The sequence below is a fragment of the Eleutherodactylus coqui genome, chromosome 1 (assembly GCF_035609145.1).
Source record: "Eleutherodactylus coqui strain aEleCoq1 chromosome 1, aEleCoq1.hap1, whole genome shotgun sequence".
NCBI lineage: Eukaryota > Metazoa > Chordata > Amphibia > Anura > Eleutherodactylidae > Eleutherodactylus > Eleutherodactylus coqui.
In genome coordinates, this window is record NC_089837.1 from 241,942,452 (window position 1) to 241,955,637 (window position 13,186).

Consider the following 13,186-nt stretch of genomic DNA (forward strand, 5'->3'; position numbering starts at 1 on the left):
ATGCAGGGGGCCAGCGCTGTTGCACATGCAGGGGGCCAGCTGCAGTCACTTTGCATCAGGGGACCAGCGCTGTTGCACATCCAGGGGGCCAGCCGCAGTCCCTACGCATGCAGGGGGCCAGCCGCAGTCCCTACGCATGCAGGGGGCCAGCCGCAGTCCCTACGCATGCAGGGGGCCAGCCGCAGTCCCCTCGCATGCAGGGGGCCAGCCGCCGCAGTCCCCTCGCATGCAGGGGGCCAGCCGCCGCAGTCCCCTCGCATGCAGGGGGCCAGCCGCAGTCCCTACGCATGCAGGGGGCCAGCCGCAGTCCCTACGCATGCAGGGGGCCAGCCGCAGTCCCTACGCATGCAGGGGGCCAGCCGCAGTCCCCTCGCATGCAGGGGGCCAGCCGCAGTCCCTACGCATGCAGGGGGCCAGCCGCAGTCCCTACGCATGCAGGGGGCCAGCCGCAGTCCCTACGCATGCAGGGGGCCAGCCGCAGTCCCTACGTACGCAGGGGGCCAGCCGCAGTCCCTACGCACGCAGGGGGCCAGCCGCAGTCCCTACGCACGCAGGGGGCCAGCCGCAGTCGCTACGCACGCAGGGGGCCAGCCGCAGTCGCTACGCACGCAGGGGGCCAGCCGCAGTCGCTACGCACGCAGGGGGCCAGCCGCAGTCGCTACGCACGCAGGGGGCCAGCCGCAGTCGCTACGCACGCAGGGGGCCAGCCGCAGTCGCTACGCACGCAGGGGGCCAGCCGCAGTCGCTACGCACGCAGGGGGCCAGCCGCAGTCGCTACGCACGCAGGGGGCCAGGCGCAGTCGCTACGCACGCAGGGGGCCAGCCGCAGTCGCTACGCACGCAGGGGGCCAGCCGCAGTCGCTACGCACGCAGGGGGCCAGCCGCAGTCGCTACGCACGCAGGGGGCCAGCCGCAGTCGCTACGCACGCAGGGGGCCAGCCGCAGTCCCTACGCACGCAGGGGGCCAGCCGCAGTCCCTACGCAAGCAGGGGGCCAGCCGCAGTCCCTACGCACGCAGGGGGCCAGCCGCAGTCCCTACGCACGCAGGGGGCCAGCCGCAGTCGCTACGCACGCAGGGGGCCAGGCGCAGTCGCTACGCACGCAGGGGGCCAGCCGCAGTCGCTACGCACGCAGGGGGCCAGGCGCAGTCGCTACGCACGCAGGGGGCCAGGCGCAGTCGCTACGCACGCAGGGGGCCAGGCGCAGTCGCTACGCACGCAGGGGGCCAGGCGCAGTCGCTACGCACGCAGGGGGCCAGGCGCAGTCGCTACGCACGCAGGGGGCCAGCCGCAGTCGCTACGCACGCAGGGGGCCAGCCGCAGTCGCTACGCACGCAGGGGGCCAGCCGCAGTCGCTACGCAAGCAGGGGGCCAGCCGCAGTCCCTACGCAAGCAGGGGGCCAGCCGCAGTCCCTACGCACGCAGGGGGCCAGCCGCAGTCCCTACGCACGCAGGGGGCCAGCCGCAGTCGCTACGCACGCAGGGGGCCAGGCGCAGTCGCTACGCACGCAGGGGGCCAGGCGCAGTCGCTACGCACGCAGGGGGCCAGGCGCAGTCGCTACGCACGCAGGGGGCCAGGCGCAGTCGCTACGCACGCAGGGGGCCAGGCGCAGTTGCTATGCATCAGGGGGCCAGCGCTGTTGCACATGCAGGGGGCCAGCCGCAGCCGATGTAGATGGCGCAGCCCAGCCGCAGCAGGACAAGTAGCGGGAAACAGTGAGGGGCGGCGGAGCTTGTAGAGAGCAGCAGAGCCCGGCTCAGGGAGCTGCACCGCGGACCGCTCTCCTCTCACGCGGCTCTCACTACTTCCCCGACAAAACATGAGCGACCACTTCTCCCTCTCGGACTGCGATGTCATAGGCTTCGACCTGGACCACACGCTGTGCCGATACCGGCTGCAGGAGTCCACCAAGGTGAGCGCACACAGCAGGGCGGCGGCTCCGGAGGTGCGCAGTATACCCGGAGCGCGGGAGCTTGTCCCTGCCCCGTCCGTAGGCGGACGCCGCACCAATATGACTGAGCACGCTGCACACTGTTGCCGCTTGTCACCCGTTTCTTCCCGCACTTAGCGAGCAAAGGGTTAATTAGCAGTTGCTAGGCAGACAGGCCAAAGTGAGCGCGCGGTAGTGTGTACGGGCATGCGCACTGCTGTGGGCGCTGGTAGCACCATGAGCTGAGTATACGGTGTCAGCCGCGGCCGTAGACTGCAGGGGGCGCTCGTCTTCTGTGTGACCTCTGTGCGGGGCGTTCATGAAATAAAGGGCCTCATTGTTGGTATGCTGTTTGTGGTGACGCAGTTCTGTGCTGCCATCACCACAGTCTCTGTACATATGAGGTCCCACGCATGCTGTAACTGGGCTCTCTGTGAGGGCAAAAACACATTGGCGCACTGCGGAGCGTGTCAGCGCATGACCCGGGTACAAATAAGGGCTCATTCACAGTTTTGGTCTGTAAAAACCGGACTAGTTTCACGGTGTGTGTTAGGTTCCCGCCGGCGTATATGAGCAGCGTATTACGCACACATTTGGCATCTGTAATACGCACTGCATAGAGCCCACTGACTTTATGACCCTAGTGGTGTGCACTGAAGAGTCCAGTGAAATCAATGGCGTGTCGAAATGTGCACAACGTGCGCAGAAAACCTGCTTATTTGCGATGCATATACGCACAAACGCTGTATATCTGAAGGCTGATCCCCACGGTGTACGCACAGCCGCACTCACCGCCATGGAGCAGAGTGGGGAATGATGGTGTTATGTTATGTGGCCATGATTATCACAGCCGTATAATGGGCAAAATCACACCCATCTGTTTACGGCCTAACACATGAGCACAGTTTTAGCGCAGTATAGGTGCGCAAAAAAATCGTGCATATATTGTGCTAGAAATCACGTGAGAGGGCAGCTGCTCCAGGAGGAGAGAGAGCAGAACCCCCACAGGGCTTCGGAACTTCCCCATAGCAGGGAGAGAGAGAGGGGGGCTATGGGGGATTTACCCTATAGCTCCGCTCTGCCTCTCCCTGCTATGGGGGAGTAACCCATAGCCCCGATTTCTTCTTGCTATGGGTTAATCCTCCATAGCCCCGCTCTGTCTCTCCCTGCTATGTGGGATTAACATATAGCCCCACTTTCTCCCTGCTATGGGTTAATCCTCCATAATCCTGCTTTGTCTCTCTCTGCTATGTGATATTAACCCATAGCCGCACTTTCTCTCTGCTATGGGTTAATCCTCCTTAGCCCCACTCTGTTTCTCCCTGCTATGGGGGATTAACCCATAGCCCCGCTCTGTCTCTTCCTGCTATGGGGCATTAACCTATAGCCCTGCTTTCTCCCTGCTATTGGTTAATCCTCTATAGCCCTGCTCTGTCTCTCCCTCCTATGTGGGATTAACCCATAGGCCTGCTCTCTCTCTGCTATGGGGGATTAATCCATAGATCCGCTGTCTCTCTGTCAGCTCTGGGGACCCCTGAGAGGTATCCCCATAGCGCAGAGAGAGTGGGCAGGGCTATAGGGATTCTCACAGGGATTCCCCATAGCAATGATAGAGGGGGCAGGGCTACAGACGGATCCCTCTAAACACCCCCCCCCCACGCATATTAGCCTTTTACACCCCACCTCTACTCGAGCCAACCTAAACAACCAATCACCGTGAATCAGCCAAACCAAATAACCAATCACCGTGAATCAGGCAACCCAAATAACTAATCACTGTGAATGAGTAAATCCAAGCAACCAATCAGGTTGTGAATGGTGTGGAGGTGGGGTGTAAAAGGCTAATATGCCCCCCCCCCCCCTCCCGGCCACCACCACACTCTCGGTGAAGCCCTTTAAAGGGGTTGTCCCGCGCCGAAACGGGTTTGTTTTTTTTTCAATAGCCCCCCCCCTCGTTCGGCGCGAGACAAACCCGATGCAGGGGTTTAAAAAAAAAACAAAACGATAGTACTTACCCGAATCCCCGCGCTCCGGTGACTTCTTACTTACCTTGCGAAGATGGCCGCCGGGATCTTCACCCACGGTGGACCACAGGTCTTCTCCCATTGTGCACCGTGGGCTTTGTGCGTTCCATTGCCGACTCCAGCCTCCTGATTGGCTGGAATCGGCACACGTGACGGGGCGGAGCTACGAGGAGCAGCTCTCCGGCACGAGCGGCCCCATTCAGAAGGGAGAAGACCGAACTGCGCAAGCGCGTCTAATCGGGCGATTAGACGCTGAAATTAGACGGCACCATGGAGACGAGGACGCTAGCAACGGAGCAGGTAAGTGAATAACTTCTGTATGGCTCATATATAATGCACGATGTATATTACAAAGTGCATTAATATGGCCATACAGAAGTGTATAACCCCACTTGCTTTCGCGGGACAACCCCTTTAACACCTCCCCCCTCTCTCTCTGCTATACGGAAATCCTTTAAGTAGAGAGGTGGAGGGAGTCCCCTACTGCCCCACTCATCCCCCTAGCAGGGGCTCTGGAGGAATTCCCTACCACTTACAGCAGGACATTTAAAGCGAGCTGCCCAGAAGCACATTTTAAATGTCCCGTTGTAAAGTCCTGTTAGTCCCCGCAGGGATTAAGGGAACCCTTGGGGATTCCCCTTTACCCGTGGAGACTAACAGGAGTTTGCAGTGGGACATTTAAAAGCTGCTTCTGGGCATAAGATTTTAAATGTCCTGCTGTAAGCAGCTGGGAATCTATTGCCAGTGCAGGAGTTTCCATAAACTCCTGCTCCCGTAGAAGTCAATGGAAACTCCTGCTGGCGAGCACTTAACATAGTGCATGTTCCATCCTTTCTCGCAGCACGGACCTTAGATGCGAGCATTGTAGCCACTTATGTCCTATCTTTGGCAGGTGCAAGTATTTAACGCGTCTAAAAAGTTTCGTCATGTGAATGCTTCATGTGAACCATTGGTTCTTATAGAAGCACTCTTTTCACGCGCCTCTATTGCTCAAAAACAGCACTCATATGAATGAGGCTTAACATAGTATGTAAGGGCAAAAAAAGACACATGTCTATCCAGTTCAGCCTATTACCCCCCAATGTTGATCCAGAGGAAGGCAAAAATCCCCAATGGGGTAGAAGACAATTTTCCCCATTTAAGGGAAAAAAAAAATCTGACAATCGAATAATCCCTGGATCACTGACTCTTCTGAAGTAATTAATGATTATATCATATAGTATTGTTACACTCAAGAAAGGTGTCCAGGCCTCTCCTGAACTCTTTTATCGAATTTGCCATCACTACATGCTCAGGCAGAGAGTTCCATAGTGTCACTGCTCTAACAGTAAAGAACCCCCTTCTATATTGGGCAGAAACCTTTCCTCTAGCGGTAGAGAATGCCCTCTTGTTACAATCACAGTCCTGGGTATAAAAAGATGATGGGAGAGATCTCTGTATTGTCCCCCAATATATTTATACATAGTTATTGGGTCACCCCTCAGCCATTTTTTATCTAAACTACATAACCCCAATTTTGATAGCCTCTCTAGGTATTGTAGTCCATCCACTCCATTTATTACTTTAGTTAGCCATCTTTGCACTCGTTCAAGCTCGGATAGGTCCTTCTTGAGTACCGCTGCCCAAAACTGTACACAATATTCCACATGTGATCGGACCAGTGATTTGTAAAGAGGAAGGACCATGTTCTCACCCTGTGCCCATATACCACTTTTGATGCACGTCATGAGGGTACTGGTGTATCTTGATGCCACCAGGAAGTACTGGTGGAGACAAGAGTGACGCCCCCTCTACCCAATTGGCTGCTTGAATCGCTCCCCTGAAGGTCCTCACTGAATCTCACAGCTGCTGCAATAAGTCTCCGTGTCCCTTCTGCGCTGCTGCTGCAGCTCCCGTCTCCCTCCTGTGGTGCGTCCCGGTCGGCAGCTGCTGATGGGTCTCCTCTGCTGCTGCTCCCGGCTCCCTCCTGTGGCACGTCGCACCCCGACGCTGCTGATGGGTCTCCGCTGCTGCTGCTCCCGGCTCCCTCGTAACATGCAAGTATTGGCAATTAATAATGTAGGCCTACAAGGAAAATAAGCCCTAACCCTAACCGTCCATGGCAGCCTAATCTGTATACACAGTGTGCTGCTAGGACCTTTGACACGTCAGCCTATCAGACACTAGGGGTGGGACAGGGGCGTCCCTGCATCCAAGCCCTGTCAAACCTATAGCTTCCGGTGGCGTCAAGATACACCAGTACCCCCTCATGAGCCTATTTGCCTTGGCAGCAGCTGCCTGACACTGGTTGCTCCAGTTAAACTTACAGTTAAGGCCTCATGTCCATGACCGTGTTTTCACCATGTATCTTGCCTGTGTTGCATGGACATTTGATACTCGGTAAATGGAGTCAATGAAAGCCAATGGACTTTCACTGCTCCATTTACACTGGTGTGTGGACACTGCGTATTGATACGTAAGAGAAATAAATCACAGCACGCTCTTTTTCTCTGTGTACGTACGCAGTTTGAGGCCCTATACACGTGTATGGACTGCACAATACATTGGTACTAAAATCCCCCAAGTCCTTTTCCATGTCAGTGTTTCCCAGTGGTTTCCCCTTTAGTGTGTAATGGTGTCATGTATTTCCCCTGCCCATGTGCAGAACCTTACATTTATCAGTATTAAATCTCATTTGCCACTTTTCTGCCCAAGCCCGGCTTATCGAAAACCATTTGTAACCGCCTTTCGTCCTCTCTTGTGTTAATTACTTAACATAGATTTGTATCATCTGCAAATACTGATATGCAACTGCACAATCCTACTACAGGTCAGTAATATATTTTAAAAGAATATGGGGGCAGTAGTGGAGCAGCCAAAAATGCAGGCGTTGGCAATTTCCGGTTGTTTAAACACACGTCGTATTTGCGTGATCGAAATGTGCTTACACCTGTGTAAACAAGCCCTTTCATGTATTTTAATGTCGGCTGAGTGATTGGCAGCCTGGGCACCCGGTTAGGAATCACTGATCAAGAGCGCTGTACAGTAGAGGAGGGTTTCTCTAGACCTGATCAATCTGTAATTACAATATGTTTTTTCTTCTTTTGTCTTTAACAGTTAATTTATGACAGCTTTGCTCAGTATCTGGTGGCTGAAAAAGGTTATAAGGAAGATTTGCTATCAGTTACAGCTGAAGAGTGGGATTTCTGGTAATCCTCTTATTTATGATAACCAAATTGAAATATATTCTGTTTGCTCTCTTTCTAGTGTTGTACTTCTTGCATTTCTTGTTTTTATTGTTCTGATGCAACAATTTGTCTTTAAAAGTAGTCTGTCACTTACCTTAAGCCCTATAAGTTAAGCTAATGGGCTGAAAGTAGGTGACCCGCTTAGTCCCGGAATGTAAGTGTTATACTTACGGTACCTTCCCCGTCATTCCCCCGATGTGAGCGCTGAAAGCCGCTGCTGAATGCATTGATCATTGTGATATGGGGATCAGTGTGCCATTATAAAATTAGAACAGGCAGACGTCTTAGCAGCGCCGCTCAAAGCATTCAGTGGCGGCTTTCGGCGCTCACATTGGGGGGGAACGAACTGGAAGGTAAATCTAAAACTTACATCCCCAGACTCCACAGGTCACCTACTTTGAAGCTCATAAGCTTAGCACAGTAGGTGACAGATTCCCTTTAAACTAGCTTGAAAGAGGAAGTTGGCTGTCAGTAATTAAAAGGGTTTTATACACTTTTATATAAAGGATAAAAGAACAAATTGACAGCTGCAGGAGATATCATTGTTCTCTATGTTCACAGATATACCCGCAGCCCATTACGTATGGCCTGTGGGTATCCACATCTTTGCCAAGCGATGGCACTGGAAATATAAACAGACAAAAAAAGGTGTACTGCGCATGAGCGCCTGTGTGAGTATGCAGTTATGCGCTGTACATTATACTGCCGTATATAGGATCACCGGCCCGGCTCAGAACTGGAATCCTCTGTGAGCACGATCTAAGGCCTCCCTCACATGGATGTTTTTGTACAGTGTTTAGCGCTGTGCTAACCACTATACAACGCGCCCATTCATTTTAATAGGGCTGCTCACACAAGTGTCTTCAATGCTGCGCTTTGACAGCGATGCATGTTCTATCTTTGCCTGTTTTCAGCTTTGCATTGCCCATTGAAATGAATAGGCAGCGGTTTCAGTGCTGCAGAAAATGTGGCACAACTTGGTACCATGTTTTTAGCAGCATTAAACAAAAGCTCTAGCTGCACAACCAAAAAAAAACCCAATACTTCCCTAGCAGGTGCCGTCTGGGTCCTCGCCACCGCTCTCTGTAGCTCTGTGCAGGCTGCCGGGCGCTGTCATAACCGACAAAGCATCTATTGCTAGTGACAGGAATTGAAATCCCCGCCTCCAGCAAGAGATTGCTCTGATTGGCTTAGGCTGCTGAGTGTCAGCTGGCTCCCTCAATCAGAGCTGGCTTTTGATGCACCAATCACAGCTATTCAATGAATGGCTGTGATTGGTGCATTCAGGGCTGGCTGTGATTGGCTAAAATGCATGACCACACTGCTGAAATGGCAGTAAACGCTGCGTTTCTGCAAACTCCTGTGTGAGGGAGGCCTTAGTGAGACTCGCCTCTACAGTTGAGCCTTATCTTTTTCTCCAAGATAAAACCATAAATCTGCAAGATATCTCAGATATCTCTGCCATTTATGTTCATTGTTAAAAAAAAACATATAATGCAGAATATAGATTTTCTTTTACCTTAATTAGTAACCTACCGTATATACCGGCGTATAAGGCGACGGGGCGTATAAGACGACCCCCCAACTTTCACCTTATACGCCGGTATACAGTGGAGAAAAAAAAAAAATTCATTACTCACCTCCCCCGGTGTTCTGTCGCGCTCCGGCAGGATGTCGCTCGCTCCTCGTCCCCGGCGCAGCAGTGCTTTCTGAATGCGGGGCTTGAAATCCCCGCTTCCAGAAAGCTAATACACACGCCGGCAGCCATGACAGCATTGAATGGCTGTGATTGGCTAAAACACACGTGGCTTCAGCCAATCACACTATTCAATGACATCATTGAATGGGTGTGATTGCTAACACGTGCGCCTTCAGCCAATCACAGCCATTCAATGCTGTCATGGCTGCCGGCGTGTGTATTAGCTTTCTGGAAGCGGGGATTTCAAGCCCCGCATTCAGAAAGCACTGCTGCGCCGGGGACGAGGAGCGAGCGACATCCTGCCGGAGCGCGACAGAACACCGGGGGAGGTGAGTAATGAATTTTTTTTTTTTTACACTTTTTTTTTTTTGTATTACCGGCGCATAAGACGACCCCCGACTTCAGAGCAGATTTTTCGGGGTTCAAAAGTCGTCTTATACGCCGGTATATACGGTATATTATTCTAGGTAGATGCCTACCTGATAAACATTTGGCATACATATAGTCTTCATTAAACATATGGCTATGTAAGGAACTTTTCACCAAAGCGTTTTCATTTCCGTTTGCTTTTCCATCATGGGAACAGCAAAACAAAAAAGTAATTGTTTCAGTTCTGCAGCCCATAGAAATGTATTGAAACTGAAGAGCTTCAGTTTAAATTTGCTTCTGTATCTTCCATCTACATTCCATTTTTTACGCTAGAACAAAACTAAAGACTTGCATTTTTGTTTCTGTTTTTTATTGCATTGTAGTGATTGGGAGACTGATGAAACTGGAAAGCAATCTTTTTTTATTTCCAGTTTTGTTTCCTGAGTAGCATAGGAGGTTTTTGTGCTTCCCTGAGGATGTGGTGGCAGGGCTTGTTCAATGAATACGGCTCAGTCATTAGTACTGTTGCTTTGCAGTGCTGGGGTCCTAAGTTTGTATCTCAAGGATGATGAACTTTAAAGAAGGAAGACAAAGAGAAGTTTGGTGGCTCAGTGGTTAGCACTGTTGCCTTGCAGTGCTGCGGTTCTAGGTTCAAATCTGTTTTCACTGATGTGAAATGGAAAGTATCCTTTCTTTTTGACAGAATCGTTCAATAAATCTATAAAAGAATTGAAGGAACATAGCCTAGCAATATACGCTTGGATTTGTTTTTCAGTTATTCAAACAGTTTAAACTTGTCCTTCTCTTATATGGAGTATGACATGAGTCCATTTGTTGCTTGTTTTCTTAAAAAAGTATTACATGTATATATATATACAAAGGCCTTAAAAAGGTACTGACGTCACAGGTTTCTTCAATAATCCAGTACATGGAAGTACTTGGACACTGGAACACCAGCGCCTTGTACATGAGAGCTTGTTGAAAGGCTTTAGACTATTGTACGTATAAAAACCTCTTCCATTGTAAATATTAAATGCAGAGGTGCATGATGTACTACACACTCCTTATGTATGTTTATACCATAAAAGCAAAGCTTATCTGTGAAGGTCATGAACATTCAGAAAGGTTAGGCTTCGTTACTTTCTAATATACTTTTCTTTCTGTCTCTAACATTTTCTAAAGAGGACCTGTGTCTGGATAAAGTCTTGGCCTTGCGGACTCTATTCCTGTTTTTTTCCATTCCTCCCTTTGCCTAGACAGTGTTTTATTAGGTTTAGCTCGCAGTACTCTCAATGTGTCAAGTGGGTTGTCTCCAACTCTCACCATCAGCGGCTGACTTCCAGAGCCTCACCAGGAAGAACATGAGCCTCTTCATTAGTTTTAGTTCATGTCAACATTTTTAAAGATGATCTCAATCTAATCTTAAAGTTTGATTTCTGAACCCAGCAGAACATTATTAAAGTGCACAGATACATTGAAAGCCTCTGACATTTTATCTGACACTGGAGCTGTGTGTCTCGCTTTACACAGATTCATCAACAGGGCATGCGTCAGTATTAATAGTTTTCTTCAAAGCATATTAGAAAGTTGTATTACTTTTTATTGTACAGTGGTTAAACTTTACTTGTATGAAACCAAAAAACCCTTTTAAAAATCTCTGTCCATGGACATAAATCGAGTCACTTAAAAATCTGTGACCAAGCCACTAGCGGCTTTTTGTTTGATACTTGACTTTGTGTGTGGCTTTAGCTCTAAACTAAAATACCAAAAAGCGGCTACAGCAGTTAAAAGAAGAAATTCTGCTGACTCAAACTGTCAAATTGAGCGAGTAGACTGAAATAACTGAAGGTAAGCTTTGGCCATTGTTTCATAACACATTTTTCTGCTGATTGTTTTAGCTCCAAAGGCTTGGTGCTGGATTTGGAAGAAGGAAACTTTCTTAAACTTGCTGCAGATGGAACTATCCTCAGGTATCCTCCACATTAATATCTTTTTCACCTCTTAGGCAATTTTTAAGTACATGAAAGTGATTTTTTTTGCTACATATTTGGAGCAGCTACATATTTTGTGAGCCACAAACCTACAGTAGTTTTTGCTGGATGAGTTTTCCAGATAATTCAGCCTGTAATATTTGTAAGCACCCTGCATCTGGTGTTAAAGCTGAATTTCTGTCCCTATGCAGCATGTAGTAAGTAGCAGTGTCCTAAAGTCCGTGTTGTCAAATGCGTAACAACTGGCAGTGGATTGCAAAGGCACTGAAAGGGAGATCCTTAATAGCAGCTACTTCAAACTTGATTTTCAGTGGTAAAATAAAAATATTTTGATTGATGATACACAGACAGGCTATTAGATAAGTATAATTTGTGTGAAAAGTTAGTGCCCATTTAAGTACCATATTAAGTCATGTCCTTAAAGGGTTGAACCAGTAAAGGGCAAAGCAGGAGACCTTTGCGGGTGTTTTTTGGAGATAGCCAAATGTGACTTCTCCAGACCATACACCTAAAGATCAGGCAGGTACTACTAGATTTGAAGAAGATCTGGCTGAAACTCCTGTTCCCCACTTGATCAATAGGGTTGGGGATTTAGATGATTTGGCTAGCTAGGCAGATCTTCGCTTTCTCACTTACAGATTGTGAAGTAATGATGCTCCAGTTCTCCCATCTCATCAAGTATGACACAGAAGAGTATTTCTAGCCCCAATAGATCATTTGGAAAGTGGTTGTAATGATAGAACAGTCACTTTACAAACCAAATGTAGTGCATAATTACTTATCTAACTGTAATGGAAGAGAAGTACAATACAATAGAAGTACATTTCAAAGAGGTTGGAGTTACTGTCTGCGTCCTGAGGGTCCCCAGCAGTTATGTTTTTAATAATACGAGTTGTAATGTCACAACAGTTGAAGAGTCACTAGATACAGACTACTTCTTCAAGCTCATAACAGCTCAAACTCTTTTTCTTCGCTTAACAGAGCATGCCATGGTACCAGACCAATGACAGCGGATATGATTGAAGATGTTTACGGTGAAAAAAGGGAGTGGAAACATTTTAAAACAATCAATGGAACATATGCACGATCAGGTATGGCATTTCCCCGTTATGACCCCCTACATAGACTTGTGTTTTGTTCGACTTGGTGCTACCTAGTAATACCCATTGGCTCCTCAGCCTCTCTTACTTTTTACTTTCAGCACAACCCCTTTTCTAAATGTGTACTAAAAAGGAGAGATATTAAATTCTTTTCAGGGTTGCATTAAACTGATCAATCAGAAAAGTATACTTTTTATATATATTTAGATGCATTAAATACATCTACACATAGTTTGAAAATTATATATCAGATATATTAAATCATGACCAAAACGTGTATCGGCCACACTTTTACGCCCAGCCAATATACACTGCCCATCTGATGCATTGGTTTACAATGCATCAGTTCAGGTGGGCATACTCCCGCGGTGTAAAAGCTTTTGCGTCGGCCAGGAAAGATAGGTCAGGAATAAGCTTCATGGCCAGAATACAGTGGCTGCTCCCATAGACTCCTGTGGGAGCCTATGATAGTTGCCGGAGAAGGGAGGCGGGAGGGAGTTTAGCAGCGTGTAGCACATGTGGATTTTGCTGCTTTAAAACGGGAGTGTTAGCGCCCATTCACAAGATTTTCAGCTGCGCTGTGGCCGTGACACAGACAGCCGAAAATTGTCACGCCTGTGTGAAAGAGCCCTTATTGTGATGTGCTGTGAAAAGGCGTATGCATCAAAATAAGACCTCTCAGTGACTGCCGCAAAAAAAAGCCTATTGGCAATCACTAAGGGGTTAACATTCCACAAAGGTTTTTAAAGATATTATTAATAAAATAGTTATACATTTTCACAATGCATAAAAAGAAGGAGTAGTAATCTAATATATTGAACATCATTTTTTCAGATTTTTGGGGAC

General features: G+C 49.0%; 1 protein-coding gene across 1 annotated transcript in view; it reads left to right on the plus strand.

Annotated features, from left to right (window-relative positions):
• The first annotated feature begins 1,663 nt into the window (after nt 1–1,663).
• Nucleotides 1,664–13,186, plus strand: part of NT5DC1 (5'-nucleotidase domain containing 1) — a 371,328-nt gene continuing 359,805 nt past the window's right edge. The window contains exons 1-4 of the mRNA XM_066607265.1: nt 1,664–1,912; nt 7,051–7,142; nt 11,148–11,219; nt 12,222–12,331. Of these exons, the coding sequence (XP_066463362.1) occupies nt 1,820–1,912; nt 7,051–7,142; nt 11,148–11,219; nt 12,222–12,331 (367 nt within the window). The 5' untranslated portion in view covers nt 1,664–1,819. The remainder of the gene's footprint in view (nt 1,913–7,050; nt 7,143–11,147; nt 11,220–12,221; nt 12,332–13,186) is intronic.